The sequence below is a fragment of the Linepithema humile genome, chromosome 4 (assembly GCF_040581485.1).
Source record: "Linepithema humile isolate Giens D197 chromosome 4, Lhum_UNIL_v1.0, whole genome shotgun sequence".
In the NCBI taxonomy this organism is placed as follows: Eukaryota; Metazoa; Arthropoda; class Insecta; order Hymenoptera; family Formicidae; genus Linepithema; species Linepithema humile.
Window position 1 is genome coordinate 15,746,734 of NC_090131.1, and position 18,987 is coordinate 15,765,720.

Consider the following 18,987-nt stretch of genomic DNA (forward strand, 5'->3'; position numbering starts at 1 on the left):
AAGTGAATATTCAACATTGATAATCGAATCTGGAAATAACGCGAACTCAGGCATTTGTTCGGATTTACGAAAAGGATCGCAACTGCACGTGTTCGGGTAGGTCGTAATTCTACACTCTTCGGGTAGATCGTAAACCTACACCTTTCGGGTAAGTCGTAAACTTGCACGTGTTAGGGTCGAGACTATAAAACCTTCGTTAGGCACGGGCCCTTTTCCTAAACATTTCTGTAGACATTTCCTTTTTGAGGAACCTCACGTCGGTCCCATATGGAACATCGTCCCATTGCGTGGTGTACAATGGACTTCCTACACGTAGACAATAACCATAGACAGAATCCAGAAGCCCTCTGCAGAAGCTGCGTGATCCTCGACCCTCTGATCCCTATCGAGTCTCGGTGCCTTCTAAGGCGGCATAGCTTAGTAATCCATCCGCATCCCGAGGTACAACGGTGTTGCATTTGCCGCCAAGAACTGACCATCGTTCGCGCATCGAGTAACTGTTTCACGTGTCGAATTATGCTTGCGGACTTCCTCCTTACTCACTCCACACCGGGATAAGAAGAAACAAGATTTGAGGCTACTCACATAGCCCTTAGTCAAACGCGTACTGCCATCAGGCCGTAAAGCCTACTAATTACTCGTGTACGTTATCGCACGTATCCCCGGGTAGGATCGCGTAAATCCTGCAACCCGAAATTTTTTGATTAGTCCCGCTATATCCGGTCAACTTATTATAAGTACCCGTGATTTGCCGGGACGTAACAATACATTTCAAAGTTGGCTGTGGAAATACTGTACCGACAGTGATGTTTTGAAGTAGAATGTAATATTTGTCACTCATACATATTTGTTGCTACGAGAACTAATTTAAATGACTATGTTAAGAATAAACATTTCGCAAACTGACTAAATTGAATAAGAAAATGTTTGTAAATTTTATTGATACTATTGTTAATATTATTATAAATACTTAATTTTAAATTACAATAATTATTATGTATAACTATCGTTTATATAGATTTATCGAGAAGTTGACAATGGGAAATGATGGTAACGGCGTCCAAGTAACATTACAACCAGCAATAATGGCAGTCTTAATTTTAACGATTATAATTTATTAAAAGATATATACAAGAAAAGTGGTATACATAGTTCTGACGTATAATTATTTGTTTTATGTTTATAAAATTATGAATATGATTATAAATCTACGTTTTATAAAAAACAAAGTTACATTTTTTAATTTATTAATTATAATTATTATTTATTATTTTTATTATTTACTATGTTTAAAATTTATAAACTATATTCTTAATTTTATTTATTGAAACAATTTAATGAAATAATTATCGACTTTTCTGTAAAGTGAAAAATACCGACATTTTATACTATAATTTAGTTTCAAATATTTAACTTTTATATAATTTTTTATTATTTTTACGCATGTTTAAAATTTTTTTTATATTTTTATTATTTTTTGTACTTTATGTGGTGTAAATTTCTTATTATAACTTTTGTAAAAGTCTCCATATATAATACGTTAATTGTTGGTGAAATATATCAATTTAAATTCTAAAATTATGTTTGTTCAAGAAATGTTTATGATATACATAATGCATTCATCATAAACAAATAATCATATAAATTCATCATAAAAGAAGTATTTTATTATTTAAACGTATCATTTTTACATATGATTTGTACGGTTTGCAGTAAATGCAGGTTGTTCTACTTTTAATTTTATTCATTATGTTATCGGAATGCGTCAATTTTTCTGTCAATGTTATTCACAAAATCACGAATAGAATCACAATCAAAAACTCATTGATCGAAAACTTTTTGATCGAAATTTTCAAAGTTATATAATAGGTGCTGCTGAATTAATTTGTTACCTATGTTCCAATTTTATTGAAATATTAAATAATAATAAAAATTTTTAATTTTTTAACCATTGATATTATTAAACAGCAATGTCTTGCGGTTAAGATGCAGCCCGTAATAAAATTTCAAAATTACATTAACGTTAATTTCCCATGTTGGAGATCCGCTACTTTCTCACGTCTTTTTTATATATTCCAGCCGTTTCAGGAATTATCGTGTTTGATTGCGGTGAATGAAATCTTCAATGTTCGAAACTAATTCAAAAGCTGAAGTTTGCAAATGAAAACTGGAAATTTCTCTGATAAAAACGTCCGTGTTCTTCGCTAAGAAGATTGCAAAGCGGAAGATTCTGAAGAAGTCAAGTAAATAATCGCTCCGAGTAGAGGCAATATGCGTATTTACATCGGTGAGAGAGGTTCAACTGCCTACGCAAACGTACGTTTGTATTTTTTATTTTTAAATGTGCGCAATAATGCTTGTAGGCAATCGCTCTGTAAGCAATCGGGAATGTCGGCAATTGAAGCTGTCGGCAAAATGTTGTGGGCAAACGAAGCTGTTGGCAAATGGGAATGTAGGCAGTTGAGACCTTCCCGCATCGGTATTAGGATGATAATAATTTATAATAAAAAATGACTTAATAATTATCGTCGGAAATATTTACAATGTCATATTACGAAAATTGTAATCAAGCAGCATTATCATATCAGTGATTGTGATTGTTTCATTCATTAGCATGAAATGTGACAATGTACTTTAAATTCAACTAAAGCACTGTTATGCCTTAACTAGACCGGAGGATGATCCTACTTGTGGCTTATCTGAGTACATAGTTTGATAGGTTAAAATTATTACCCAAAAGGTTGTTGTGTCGAGGCACGTGCCTCAATGCAACAATGGTCCTTCGAGCCGGATTTCGGTATCAATAAAGTGTTAACGCCACTGCAAATCAAGGGCAAGGAAACATCTGCCTGGCAACTACAATCCGTGCAGCAGCCGGAAGCAAGGCAGCCAATTTCCTCGTGCAATCACGAGAACAGCGAGCGTCCATACCGCTCGAACATCCGGACGACCACGCCCGGCGCCATCTTGCCGCTAAAAAAGCAGCTAACATCCAGGATCCTGACACATCAGGCGACTTCCAGGAACGCTTCTCTTTATCCTCGCCGACGGCAATTACGATCTGCCTCTGTCAACTATATCTCGCGCCTGCTTATCTCATTTGTAAGATAAGGACAGTTATTCCAAGGTCATTGCCAGTCATTTCCGGTCGCACAAATATTTATCGCGTTCGCCATGTCCAACGACGACGTTACTGCGCTCAAGAAGCGACGCACGACAATTCTCGCTGCGTGTACGCGCATACGAACCTACGTAGATTCGGTAACATCCATTAATCCGTCCATAGCAGCTCAACTCGAAGAGCGTAAATCGAAGCTCGATTCGTATTGGTCGGAATATGACGACATACAAACGAAAATAGAATCTCGCGACGCGGCAGAAGCAAACCATCGAGTCACGTTTGAAGAACCCTTTTATTCTTTATCGGCTAAAATACGCAAAAAGCTCAACCCTGCTATACCGACACGAGCATCGGCCTCTCCCTCGCCGTCACCCTCGTCGGTCGCTAGTTTTGAGCACTACAGTCACATAAGACTACCGAAATTAGATCTTCCTAAATTTTCCGGCGGTTACCAGGAGTGGTATCCTTTCTTCGACACCTTCAATGCTCTTATCCACTCAAACATGTCGTTAAGCAACGTACAGAAATTACAATATCTAAGGGCCTCACTCACAGGCGACGCGGCTCAAAAAATCGCTGCGTTAGAAATATCCAACGTAAATTACGAAGTAGCGTGGAATCTACTCAAGGAGCGCTACGATAACAAGCGTGTTATCATTCAAGGCCATATAAAGGCAATCATGGATCTGCCGTCGATGACTAAAGAAAATCTCGCAGAACTGCGTCAAGTCGCGGACGGTGCAAGCAGGCACATCTACGCTCTCCGAGCGCTCAAACGCCCCACGCAGCATTGGGACGACTTATTAGTCTATATTTTAAGTAACAAACTAGACGCGCTCACGCTTCGAGAATGGCGTTTATCGCTGACGAGTTCCGAGATGCCGACGCTGAGGCAATTCATAGACTTCATTGCTCATCGATGTCAAACGCTTGAGGCAAGCGGCAAATCAAGTGTCGCCACTCTAAAGGGCGCGAACACACGTTCACAATCTGACTCAAAACGTCAATCGTGCTTCGCGGCGATCAAGGCCAAGTGTATTTTTTGCAAGGGAGATTATCCCATCTATCATTGTCAAAACTTCTTAGCTTTGCCGATTTCACAGAGAATCTCGGAGATTCGCAAACGCAAGGCCTGCGCGAATTGCTTAAGATCCACGGATCATAGTTTGAGTAAATGCACTTCTGGCAATTGTAAGCTTTGCAAATTAAAACACAATACATTGCTTCACCTCGCTACCGCCGCAAACTCTAACTCAGAGTCTCACGATTCCACCAAAGACGGATCCAGTGAAGCAATATCCGCGAATTCCTCTGCCGCCCTCGCAAATAATGCGCATTCATCCATTCACAACTGCATCATGCTTTCAACGGCTACCGTGTACGCATACGATAGTAAGGGTTCGCGACAGCCCTGTCGCGTACTGCTAGATGCTGGCTCACAAGCAAATTTCATTTCACGACGCTTCCTACGAGTACTTGCGTTTAAGCCGCAATCTCTAGACGTTTCCGTTTCTGGAATAAACCGAACGACCACGAAGGCATCTCAAGCAGTAGAAATACGGCTGCAATCGCGTACAAATTCTTTTAATCTCTCTCTCGATTGCATTGTAACTGATCATGTGACCGACGTGTTTCCGGCTTTCACGTTAAAAAGAAGCGTCTTCGATATTCCAAATAACATTCGATTAGCCGACCCGCAGTTTCACGTCGCATCCGAAATCGATGTTTTATTTGGCGCTGAACATTTCTGGGACTTGCTTTGCATTGGGCAAATTAAATCCCCCCGTGCGCATCCGACGTTGCACAAAACGCGTTTCGGTTGGGTTCTGGGTGGACGATGGGGCACACCGCCAGGTTCACGGGCGAGCGTCCGATCCTTTCACGCGTCAATTACCAATGCACAATTACATGATCAACTATCGCGCTTTTGGCGCGTCGAGGACGTTGTTGATCTTCCAAACAACTATTCCGACGAGGAAGCTCGTTGTAAACAACATTTTCTAGAAAACTTGTTTCGAACCGAACAAAATAGATTCGTTGTGAAATTTCCCTTTAAGGAGCACGTTCCCAATACCTTCAAGGATTCAAGAACTATCGCTTTAAAACGATTTCACAATTTGGAAAGGCGACTTATTCGCGACCCGCACTTGAAAGATCAATATGCACAGTTTTTAAGCGAATATCAAGAGCTCGGCTACATGAAGTTAATTAACGAGCAAGCCGACGACGACGCGGCGTCTTTTTATTTACCGCACCATTGCGTATTTAAATCCTCGGCAACGGGTAGCAAGATACGAGTCGTTTTCGACGCATCTACAAAGTGCGCATCCGGTAAATCGCTAAACGATACACTCATGGTAGGTCCGGTCGTCCAACAAGAGTTGTTCTCTATTCTTTTACGTTTTCGAACCTTTCGCTTTGCCCTCGCAGCAGATATCATAAAAATGTACAGACAAGTACTGATACATCCTTCGCAAACGTGTTATCAGCGTATACTGTGACGTGACGATCCTAATTCACGCATCAAAACGTACGAACTCATCACCGTGACGTACGGTACGTCATCCGCTTCATATCAGGCTACGAGATGCCTCAAATGGCTAGCCGATCATTACGTGAACGAATTTCCACACGACTCTGCGTGCGTCAAAAGAGACTTTTACGTCGACGACATGTTAACAGGAGCCGACACGATCCGTGAGGCGGAAATGATTTGCAACGAAACAACCAAGTTGTTAGACTTCGGTTCGTTCCAGCTTAGTAAGTGGGCATCCAATTGCCCGGACTTAGTAAAACACCTAAATGACCAAACCAACAGCGTCGTTACTATCGACAGCGGTTTTTAGTCAACCGTGTTAGGTGTTCATTGGGATCAATTTCAAGACACGTTTTATTTTTATTATAAGCCCGATGAGGAACCGGCGACAGTGTCCAAGAGGATCATACTCTCCGAAATCTCTAAACTCTTCGATCCCCTTGGACTGTTGGGCCCTGTTATTGTGCTGGCCAAATTGATTTTACAAGAGCTCTGGCAGCTGGGCGTCCACTGGGACGAATCGGTCCCGCAAAATATTCATTCGCGCTGGTCAAGGCTCAGGGCGCAACTGGCCGATGTCAACAAAATCTCCGTTCCGCGTTGCGTCAAGCTCGACACGAATCCGCAAGTAATCTAGTTGCATGGATTCTGCGACGCAAGCCAGCAGGCTTACGGCGCATGCATTTACATACGCACCAAATTCAGTAACAACTCCTATCACACAGAATTATTATGCGCAAAATCTCGTGTTGCGTCTCTCAAGGCCATATCATTGCCGCGCCTTGAACTTTCGGCGGCCTTGCTACTGGCCAGATTGATCAAAAAAATAGAAGCATTGTTTACTTTAGCCGGCATACAATTATTTTTATGGTCGGACTCTACTATAGTCCTTAATTGGATAGCTTCTCCGTCGCGAAAATGGTCGGTCTTCGTTTCAAACAGAGTCGGTGAAATTCAAGGCTTAACCAATCTTATCGATTGGCGTCACGTCAAAACCACCGACAACCCCGCGGATATTTTATCTCGTGGTCTTAACCCGCATGAACTAGCGATTTCTTCCATGTGGTGGCATGGGCCAGCCTTTCTAGAACAGAATGACAACGATTGGCCTAATTCTGAGTTTACGCGCTCATCGGAGGGTCTCCCTGAGCAAAAAAAATGTCTCGCAGCCGCGACCGTTTTGGAATATTCAATTGTAAGCAAGCTTTTAAGCTCGCACTCAAGCCTCAATAAAGCATGTCGAATTCTCGCGTACTGCTTGCGGTTTTCTAAAGTTCGTCGTCCGCCCGAGCCTACTCCTTTTGTATCTCACCAAGAGATCTTAACCGCGTTACGAATCATGTGCAAGTCGGCGCAGGCCCAGACCTTTTCCGAAGAACTAAGAGCACTATGCAGAGGTGAGAATATTAGCACGTCAAGCGGCATACTATCTTTGTCCCCATTTATAGACGGAGACGGATTAATTCGAGTGGGGGGCAGATTGACTAATTCAAACCTAGATACTAACGCGCGCCATCCGATTTTGTTACCGCGAGATCATATTTTAACTACACGAATAGTAGTGAGAGAGCATGAGCGCAACGCGCACGCGGGTGTACAGGCCACCATGGCCCCAATAAGGCAGCGATACTGGCCAATTTCCTTACGCTCCATCACAAGAAAATTACTAAGGAAATGCGTAACGTGCTTCAAAAACAAACCTATTTATTCTGAGACAATTATGGGTTCATTGCCCTCAGAGCGTGTAACTATCTCAAACCCTTTCACGCACTGCGGCGTCGACTACGCTGGTCCCTTTTTGATACGCGAATCTAAGCGGCGCAACGCTCGCAGCCATAAGGCATATCTATCGGTTTTCGTCTGCTTTGCCACCAAGAGCGTGCACTTGGAGCTCGTCAGCGACCTCACTACCGATGCCTTTTTAGGGGCACTTAAACGATTTATATCGCGCAGAGGAAAACCCTCCTGCATCTACTCTGATAACGGCACGACATTCGTCGGAGCTCAAAGGCAACTTAAAGAATTTTTCGAATTTCTACAAGACGAACAGGTTCAATCAGACGTGAATCATTTTTTGCGTGAGCAAGAAACTGTGTGGAAATTTATCCCACCAAACGCACCTTATTTTGGGGGCCTCTGGGAGGCCGCGGTAAAATCCGCAAAATATCATCTAGTCAGAATCGCCGCAAAAACGCCTTTGACCTTCGAGGAGTTACAAACCGTCTTTTGCAAAATAGAGGCTATTTTGAATTCGCGCCCTCTTACTCCCTTGAGCTGCAATCCCAACGACTTGTCTTATTTGAGCCTCGGTCATTTCTTGATTGGCACGGCCTTGAATAGCTTTCCTTACCATGATCTCACTGATGTTAATGAAAATAGATTAGTACGTTGGCAGCAAATCGAGCAGATCAGGCAAAATTTCTGGCGCAGATGGAGTCAGGAGTACCTGCACACACTACAGGAACGCTCAAAATGGAGGAGTAACAAGGGCACGTCGCTGGAGCCAAATCAGATGGTGCTGCTTAAACAACAAGGCCTGGCTCCCTTGCAATGGATTTTGGGCCGTGTGGAAAAAATTCATCCAGGGCCCGACCAAGTAGCGCGAATCGCTACCGTCCGCACCGCTAAAGGGACATTCGTCAGACCATTGTCTAAACTGGCTATTTTGCCAATAGATACATAAGTTCATTAAAAAAAAAAAAAAAAAAACTCCGGCGCTATTATCATTTTACATTTTGTTCACTTTTATTTTTTTTGCGTCGAATCATAGTTCCTTTAGTTTTTATTTTACATGCGGCAATTTCATAGTTTGTAAATGTCTGCGATGGCATTTTGAAAGCACGTCCTTTCAACGGGGGGCGGCGTTTGTTAGCGATTATTAGTTAGTCTTTCGATTTTTATATGCGCGCTACCATGTATTACTGCGCGGCTTTTTCGCCCCCCTCTCCGACTGCTCTTCGGGATCACACAGTCTCAAGTCGGACGCATACATGACCGGCACGGCTGACAGCTAATAAATAGTATTTGATTTAAACAAAAGTATCAGTTTTATTCAATCACGACCAATACCGTAACAATCCTGAGGCTCCGTGAGAGCAGTGGTAACACAATATTCAACTGCAGAGAGAACGTATCCCTCGATCACGTCACCGTGGAGAAAAGTTCCGGTAACGACGTGAAAGGCACGTGCCTCGACGCAACAAAGATAATTATACAGTATCGCTACCTCCACTCTGATTTTGATTAATTACAATTAGATAAAGTTTTGCAAAATGTACAATTTTAAAAAAGATATAAATATCTATGATGTATACAAACATTTAAAATTGGACAGTCAGAAAGGAGCTGCTCAGACAAGAAGAATTATGGATTCTATAATAATATTTACTTTACCTGTTCTCGTGATAGTAATCTGTAATACTCTGATAGGATACCACATTTACCAGCAAGATCGTGCTCGCAAAATGTTGATTACAGCGTCCGATTCTTCTAATGAGAGAACTCGGATTTCTAGTGATAAAAAGCTTCAGTATAAAATCACAAGAATGCTTATTCTTGTTTCGAGCATATTTGTAATTTTGAAATTACCTGCACATTACTTTGTTTACATTATTAGTTACGTACGTATCAATAATTCATATTAAAATAATACGTATCAATAATTTATATTAAAATAATAATAATCATATTTAGCAATTTATTTACTCTAAAAATGCATTCCGTATATGACAAAAAAATATTAATTAATTTTTCTCTTAAAATTGGAATTTTTTGAAATAATTTATACTGTTTAATTTTTACATTATGAATAAAATTACACAATAGATTTCTTATATTAGATATCCGCATATGAAAATGGAAGCATTAAAATATAAGCATTGAAATATAAGCATTGATATGATATTATTAATAGTTATATAAAACAAAAATAAGAATAAAAATTTTTTCAGATAACTAATAATGGCATTGTGGTAGTCATGTCCATAATATTTGACTTATTAAACACTGCACATTACAGTATAAATTTTGTTCTCTACTGCGCAACAGGACAAACTTTTCGCAGAGAACTAATTTAAATGTTTACAAAACGTAAAAATATAAGAAAAAACAGAAATATGAAGATGTACAATTATAAGTAACAGTATAAATGATGTCCAATTATGCAATCATAATAAGGTAATTCCACAGTAATTAAACACAACGTTCTATCTTGAAAATAAAATCGATAAACTTACAAAACTAGATGTAAAAGTTACTATCTTTGTTATATGATTTTTATAATTAAATATATAAAAGCAAAAATATAAACCGATTTATTCTCAATTTGATAATACTTTGCATTTTCTTACAGCTTACAAATTTATGTCCAATAGCACTTCAAACAAAAAAGCAATATGTTTGTAAGCAACACACAATTGAAAGTTTCTCAAGAGGTGTTAACTCTGCTGATATACACGGAATATTATAATTATAATTTTAATTTTAATTATAATTAATACATTATAATTTTATTAAAATATAATTAATTGCAAATAGTTACATAAAATAGCTAAACATATTATTGCATTAAAAATATTGAATGTAAATAAAAAACAGCAATAAAAAAATTCTATGAAACACACATATGTAGATATTATATGCATTATTTTATCACATCTAAAGGAAAGGACAGTTTTATCAATTCTCTTAATGATTGTGAACCATAACTTAGAAGATGAGCTATAACTTAGATCGTAATGCAAAGTCAATTTGTTATCATCAATGTTGCGTAAATATTATTTCATTACAAGAATATTTTTGAAAGAAGGAAAAAAGATTTAAAAAATGTATAATGTTTTATTTACATGTTATCATATCACAAATCTATACCGGCCAATGTACTGATATACAAGCACACGTCTCATTATATTACTTACTACAAATGTACATGTTTTATTCCATGTAATAAACGCTTTTTAACACGTTGTGTGACTTTTAACTATTATATGTACTATATATTGCATCTTTTTATGTTATGAGCATTTTTTATCAATATACTTAAATTAATGATATAAATTGAATTTGTATCCGGCGTCAAAAATAGTGGTCAAAAAAAGAGAGCAATCATCAATTTAGAATACGCTATTATTGTTGTAATTAAATTTGTAAAATAAATATCGCAATCGAAATTTTCCTCAAATACTAAAACGATAACTTTGCATACAAGTGCATAACTCTTAATTTAACTAAAAGTATAAAATTAATTAAACAACACAAACTCAATTATTTTGTCGTTCTATATTTTGTTATGATTCCATACATAGTATATAATAACTACAGTTGCCATTCAATCATAATTATTAAACTAATAAAAAAACTATACTCAATATAATATATTTCATAAGAAAAATAAAAAAATTTGTGTTTAATAAATTTTATATATTAATTTAATAATATTTAATGTTTTTTTAATGATATTATTAATACCTTTAAACAGTGATAGGTTCCTGCAAAAACTCACATGTCAACGGATATGGACAACGTTATAGTCAAAATGTTAATCATTTTGGTAAGCCGCAAACTTCCAGGAAGAAATAATACCGTCATCCGAGTCAGTCGTCTCGACATTCAGTTTGTTGCAATTGTCAGTGGTTAGCAGATCAATGATTGTAATCCGGGAATTGCTGAGAGTTTGTAACGCCCGTATTCATAGACTTCAGAATTTATAACAATTTTCTGGTAAGTGAGATAGTCCGTAAGACATTTTACTTTAAATGTTTAAAATACTGTATATATTTTATATATTTCGTATATTTTAATTTTTTTATAATAAAAAAAAAATTATTTTAATAAATATATCAATAAATAAAATTTATATACAAGATTTATTGATTTTAATAAATAATATATATAATAACGTTAATAATGTTATAATAATGTTTAACGCTTTTTCAGACGCGTGACGCAATTAGATTATACCCGTTTTTGCTTTTCTTTTTATAAGCAACTGTTACAAACAATCCATAATTATAAGCCAGGATGTTTTCTGAAAATAATCTTGACAAAGATTATTCCAGCATATCTAAACACGAACTACGATCGCGTGTTTGTAACAACGAAAGAGATTTTGATGAAAGTTTACGAGGGTTTGCTGAATATTATATCTACGATTATATCAACAGAAGACGTACCATGATGCCTCACTTACTTGTGAATATAAGTAGAATTAAAAAATTCCGAGATTTATGTAACGAAGATATTGTAGGCAGACATTTTCCAATCACTAACGTCATATATGAATTTCATTCCTTTCGTTACATGCTTAATGTAATTGCAGATAATGTGGAGATCTCTATAAATTTCGAAAAATACAGTCTGCCAATTTTTATTATTTTAGGTCTGTTAGGTAACTGTTTGTCCGTTATTGTACTCTTCCGTAAAACGATGCGTTCTACCTCGTCCAACATCTATTTGGGCATGCTAGCAACAAGCGATATCGTTTGTTCAATGATGTTACTCATTGAATGGCTCCTTTTAACGAATAAAAACCCAAGAGAAAATTATTATTTGTATTGGTTATATTTCTTCAAGGAATTTCCGGACTTTTTTTTCAAGTTCTTGAGTGTGTGGCTCATAGTAGCTTTTACCATCGAGCGATATATAGTGACGAAGTATCCACTTCTACGTCGATCCTGGTGCACTGTCAAACGAGCAAAAATCGTAGTGATCATGTTGATGGGACTAGCGATTTTATATACTATTCTACATGTCTTTTTCATTTTTGGGACTAAATATTATGTAGATGAAGTATTTTTTAAAAAAAATATGAATTTCTATGATGTACTAAAGCAACTAGAATTGGACAATCAGATAGGAGCTAGTCAGAGAAGGAGGATTATGGATTCTATTATAATATTTACTTTACCAGCTCTCGTGATAGTAATCTGCAATACTCTGATAGGATATAGCATTTACCAGCAGAATCGTGTTCGCAAAATGTTGATTACAGCGTCCGATTCTTCTAATGAGAGAACTCGGATTTCTAGTGACAAAATGCTTCAGCATAAAATCACAAGAATGCTTATTCTCGTTTCGAGCATATTTGTAATCTTGAAATTACCTGCACATTACATTGTTAGTTATGTACGTATCAATAATTTATATTAAAATAATATCGACCATAATATACAGTTTATTTATTCTAAAAATGCATTCTGTATATGACAAAAAAATATTAATTAATTTTTCTCTTAAAATTTGAATTTTTTTAAATAATTTGTATTGTTTAATTTCTACGGGTTAATTTTTACATTGTAAACAAAATTTTACAATAATTTTTTTATATTAGATATCCGCGTAAGAAAATGGATGCATTGAAATACGATATGTTATTATTAATGGTTATATAAAACAAAAATATCATTAAAAATTTTTTCAGATGCCTAAATATGTTGATTCGTTAGTCAAGTTATCAATAATCGAGTTATTAGACAGTGCACATTACAGTATAAATTTCGTTCTCTACTGCGCAACGGGACAAACTTTTCGCAGAGAAATCATCCGTATGTTTACAAAACGTACGAATCTATGACAAAACAGAAATATTTTGGAGATGTTCAATTATAAATAACAGTATGAATGATGTCCAATTATGCAGTCATAATAAGGTAATACCATAATTGAATGCGACGTTCTATACTGTAAAAAAATCGATTTTAAAAACTTGATGTAAAAATTACATGCTAAACAACAGAAATTTACTAAATACATATTGTAAATTCGCATAATTTTATAAATTTTATACTATTTACTTAGTATACATATTTCCATTATTTATTATAAAATGTTTACGTCAATGTTGTATAAATTTGTCGAATTTTTTGACAGTGTGCATACTTATATTACATTAATCAAATATTTGTTTACTATCTTTGTTATATAATTTTTATAATTAAATGTATAAAAGCAAAAATATAAACCAATTTATTTTATCTTATTTTGATAATACTTTGCATTTTGTTACAGTTTACAAGTTTACGTCCAATCGCACTTCAAATAAAACATTGTATTTGTTAACAACGCACAACGGAAAATTTCTCAAGAGGAGTTAACTCTCGTAATATACACGAGATATTATAATATACATTATAATTTTGTTAAAATATAATTAATTGCAAGTAGCTAAGTAAGATAGTTTTATATTATTGTATTAAAAGTGTTAAAAGTAAGTCAAATATAACAATTAAAAAATTCTACGATACACATATATGTATGTAGGTAGTATATACAATATTTTAGCGCATCATAAAGAAATGGCCAGTTTTATCAATTTTGTCAATAAATATGAGAAATATAACTTAGAACATGTGTTGATTTACTATTTGAAATCGGTGAATTGTGACATCGTACATCTCAATGTACCCGTGTGGAAAATTAAAGTCAGTGTCCTGTAACTATCTAATTATTTAGAGTTTCAACTCATCACTGTCTAGTTTTATTAGCTAATAGTTAAATAGAATTGTAATGCTTTTACATGTGAGTGATGATGTTGCAGGCATTAACTAATTATTAATTACAAAAAAAGTGTCGTTTCTATGCAGAACTTATAGATAATACCTAGTTAATAATATAATGCTGTTACATCCAAATCATGATACAAAAAGTACATATATGTACTAGCTAATATTATTATCTCACAGCTAGATAAGTGAGGTAAGCTCGTGGCTCGCGAGTAAAAATTATTTTTAAAAAATGTAAAAAGAAATTGGTTTGCTCGAATTCTTACATTTGTATAGGTGAATTTATCGCATTTAACTAACATGATTCTTTTAATTCTATTTTACTGGTAATTTTCTTTGCTGTAAATTTTTTTTTTATTAGTCCACATCGATCAATTTACATATTATTTTATTTTTTTACCTTTTTAATCGTTGAAAATATTCGTGATACATCTGTATTCAATTCTGAGATCTTTGCATTACGATTCGTGCACGTTGTTTGTCAAGCCAAGCTCGAATTGATATTATTCGGTAAATTTGTTATATAAAAATTTCTTTTATCAACAAAGTAATTTGATTTCAATGAATAACATATATAATAATGATATAACGCTTTTTCAGACGCGTGACGCAACTTGATTACACCGCTCTTTGCTTTTCATCTAATAATCAACTGTTGCAAACATTTTATAATCGTGCGCAAAATGTTTTCTGAAAATAATCTCGGCAAAGATTATTCCAGCATATTTAAACACAAACTACGATTGCGTGTTTGTAACAACGAAAGAGATTTTAATGAAAGTTTACGAGGTTTTGCTGAATTTTATATCTACAATTATATCAACAATAGACGTACCATGATGCCTTATTCACTTGTGAATATCAGTAGAATTAAAAAATTCCAAGATTTATGTAAAGAAGACATTGTAGGCAGACATTTTCCAATCACTGACATCATAAAAATTATTTATATCGTTACTGACATACTTCATGTAATTGCAGATAGTGTGAATGTCATTATAAATTTCAAAAAATACAGTCTGCCGATTTTTATTATTTTGGGTCTTGTAGGAAACTGTTTGTCTGCGATTGTGCTCTTCCGTAAACAGATGCGTTCTTTTTCGTCCAACATCTACTTGGGCGTGCTAGCAATAAGCGACATCATCTATTCGATGACATTACTCATTAAATGGCTATATATGATGGATATTAATCTAGGAATAAACAATTTGTATTTGTTATATTTCTTTGTGGACTGTCTGAACTTTTTTTCCCAATTCTTGAGTATGTGGCTTATAGTAGCCTTTAACATCGAGCGATATATTGTAACGAAGTACCCACTTTTGCGTCGATCTTGGTGTACTGTCAAACGAGCAAAAATCGTAGTAATCACACTGATTAGACTAGGAGTTTTGCTTAACATTCTACATATGTTTGTTTTTTTTTTGGACCATGCAAATTATAATATTTGGATAAAAAAGAATAAATATCTACGATATATACAAATATCTAAAATTGAGAAATTATACAGGAGTTAGAATGACAAGGATAATTATAAATTCTATTACTCTATTTACTCTACCTGCTCTCGTGATAGTAATCTGCAATATTCTGATAGGATATCACATTTACCAGCAAAATTGTGTTCGCAACACTTTGATTGCAGCGTCCAACTTTAATGAGAGAACTCAGATTTCTAGTGATAAAATGCTTCAATATAAAATCACAAGAACGCTTATACTCGTTTCGAGCATATTTGTAATCTTGAAATTACCTGCACATTACTTTTTCTGCATTTCTAGTTACGTACGTATCAATAATTCATATTAAAATAATACCAACCATAATATATAGTTTATTTATTTTAAAATTGCATTTTGTATATAACAAAAAGTATTAATTAATTTTTTTCTTAAAATTTGAATTTTTTTAAATAATTTATACTTTTTTATTTTTACATTATAAATAAAATTATTTAATATTTTTTTTATATTAAAAATTTGCGTAAAAAAGTGGATGCATTCAAATACGTTATATATACGTTATTATTAATGGTTATATAAAACAAAAATAACATTATAATAATTTTTTTAGATACCTAAACTTGTCAATGTGGTTGTTATGATCGCAATATTCGACTTATTAGACACAGCACATTGCAGTATTAATTTTGTTCTCTACTGCGCAACGGGACAAACTTTTCGCAGAGAACTAATCCACATGTTTACAAATCGTACAAATATAAGGAAAAACAGAAATCATGGAGATGTATAATTATAAGTAACAGTATGTTTGATGTCAAATTATGCAGCCTTAATAAGGTAATACCATAATTAAACACGGTGTTTTATACTGAAAATAAAATCAATAAATTTACAAAATTAGATGAAAAATTACTTGATAAATAACAGAAATTTATTAAATATATATTGTAAATTTACATAATTTCATAAATTATATACTATTCACTTATTACAAATCCTGTTTCCATTATTTATCATGTAATTCTTACATCTTCGTTGTGTAAATTTACCGAATTTTTTGACTGTGTTTATATTTATATTACATTGATCAAAAATTCGTTCACTATCTTTGTTACTATCTTTGTTATATAATTTTTATAATTAAATGTATAAAATAAACCAATTTATTCCCAATTTGATAATACTATGCATTTTCTTACAGCTTGCAAATTTTCGTCCAATCGCACTTTAACCAAAAAAACAATGTGTTTGTAAGCAACACACAATTGAAAGTTTCTCAAGAGGTGCTAACTCTGCTGATATACACGAAATATTATAATATACATTATAATTTTATTAAAATATAATTAACTGCAAATAATTATATAAAATAGCTGAACATATTAGTTCATTAAAAGTATTAAATGTACCTAAATAAAATACAGTAATAGAAAAATTCTATAAAACACACATATGTAGATATTATATACATTATTTTATTTTCGCATTTAAAGGAAAAGACAGTTTTATCAATTCTTTTAATTAATGTGAGCTTTACTTAAAAGATGAGCTATAACTTAGAAAAAATGTTGATTTACTATTAAATAGGTGAATTGTCACATCGTAAATTGTAATGCCAATTCATTTTGTCATCATCAATGTTGCGTAAATGACACGTTTATTCATTACAAAAATATTTTTCAAAGAAGAAAAAGAATATTCTAAAAATGTGTTATGTTTTATTTACATGTTATCATATCACAAATCTATACCAGTCAATGTATTAATATACAGGTACATGTCTCATCATATTACTTACTACACACATGTTCATATTATTTTATTTTATATAATAAACGCTTTTTAACATGTTTTGTAATTTTAAAAATACAAATAATATTAAGATATTGCTCTTTTTTATTAAACAATAATCGTGAAAACAACGAACTAATAAAGCAGGAGCTGGTTAGAATTGCTAAAAAGTTCATTTTATTAAAAAATTATAACAACAAATGTTTCGGCCTAAAGGATGTGGCAATCTTCAGGGTAAAAAATTTGACATAAATAATGTAGTCGTAAGTAGACAAAACGCTGATAAGCTAATTAAGCTAGAAATGCTCTCGAGCAATGATTGTGATTCTGGTAAAATATCCTGTTAATGTGAAACGACGTAAGGGTCAGGAGCGTCTTCAAATCCTAAAATTAAAAAATTTTTATGTGTATAAATATCTCTGATAATACGGTTCATACATTTTGTTGTTAGTCTTGTTATGATATAAATGATTTTTATAATTAAATATATAAAAGCAAAAATAAATCGATTTATTCTCAATTTGATAATACTTTGTTTTTTCTTACAGCTTACAAATTTATGTGTAATAGCACTTCAAATAAAAAAGCAATATGTTTGTAAGCAACACACAATTGAAAGTTTCTCAAGAGGTGTTAACTCTGCTGATATACACGGAATATTATAATATACATTATAATTTTATTAAAATATAATTAGTTACAAATAGTTACATAAAATAGCTAAAGATATTATTGAATTAAAAATATTAAATGTAAATAAAAAACAGCAATAGAAAAATTCTATGAAACACACATATGTAGGTATTATATGCGTTATTTTATCACATCTAAAGGAAAGGACAGTTTTATCAATTCTCTTAATGATTGTGAACCATAACTTAGAAGATGAGCTATAACTTAAATCGTAATGCAAAGTCAATTTGTTATCATCAAAATTTCGTAAATATCATCTCATTACAATAATATTTTTGAAAGAAGGAAAAAAGGTTTTAAAAATGTATAATGTTTTATTTACATGTTATCATATCACAAATCTATACCGGCCAATGTACTGATATACAAGCACACGTCTCATCATATTACTTACTACAAATGTACATGTTTTATTCCATGTAATAAACGCTTTTTAACACGTTGTGTGACTTTTAACTATTATATGTACTATATATTGCATCTTTTTATGTCGTGAGCATTTTTAATCAATATACTTAGATTAATGATATAAATTGAATTTATATCCGGCGTAAAAAAAAATTGTCAAAAGAAGAGAGCAATCATCAATCTAGGATGCGCAGATAATATTGTTGTAATTAAATTTGTAAAATAAATATCGCTAACGAAATTTTCCTCAAATACTAAAACGATAACTTTGCATACAAATGCATAACTCTTAATTTAACTAAAAGTATAAAATTAATTAAACAATACAAACTCAATTATTTTGTCGTTCTATATTTTGTTATGATTCCATACATAGTATATAATAACTACAGTTGCCATTCAATCATAATTATTAAACTAATAAAAAAACTATACTCAATATAATATATTTCATAAGAAAAATAAAAAAATTTGTGT

At 33.6% G+C, this 18,987-nt stretch overlaps 1 protein-coding gene and 1 long non-coding RNA gene across 4 annotated transcripts in view; both read left to right on the forward strand.

Annotated features, from left to right (window-relative positions):
• Positions 1-10,278, forward strand: part of LOC105680176 (uncharacterized) — a 46,897-nt gene extending 36,619 nt beyond the window's left edge. For both annotated transcript variants that reach the window (XM_067353306.1, XM_067353307.1), the window contains one exon: positions 2,080-10,278. In XM_067353306.1, the coding sequence (XP_067209407.1) occupies positions 3,175-5,622 (2,448 nt within the window). In that variant the 5' untranslated portion in view covers positions 2,080-3,174 and the 3' untranslated portion in view covers positions 5,623-10,278. The remainder of the gene's footprint in view (positions 1-2,079) is intronic.
• A 950-nt stretch (positions 10,279-11,228) lies between these two features.
• LOC136999369 (uncharacterized) lies at positions 11,229-15,377 on the forward strand. Of its 2 annotated transcripts, XR_010889744.1 has the most exons (5): positions 11,229-11,375; positions 11,592-11,846; positions 12,034-12,779; positions 13,075-13,303; positions 13,662-15,377. It is a non-coding gene; the product is annotated as an uncharacterized lncRNA (long non-coding RNA). The 2 variants fall into 2 exon arrangements; XR_010889743.1 differs by having other exon boundaries at positions 11,592-12,779.
• The last annotated feature ends 3,610 nt before the right edge of the window (positions 15,378-18,987 follow it).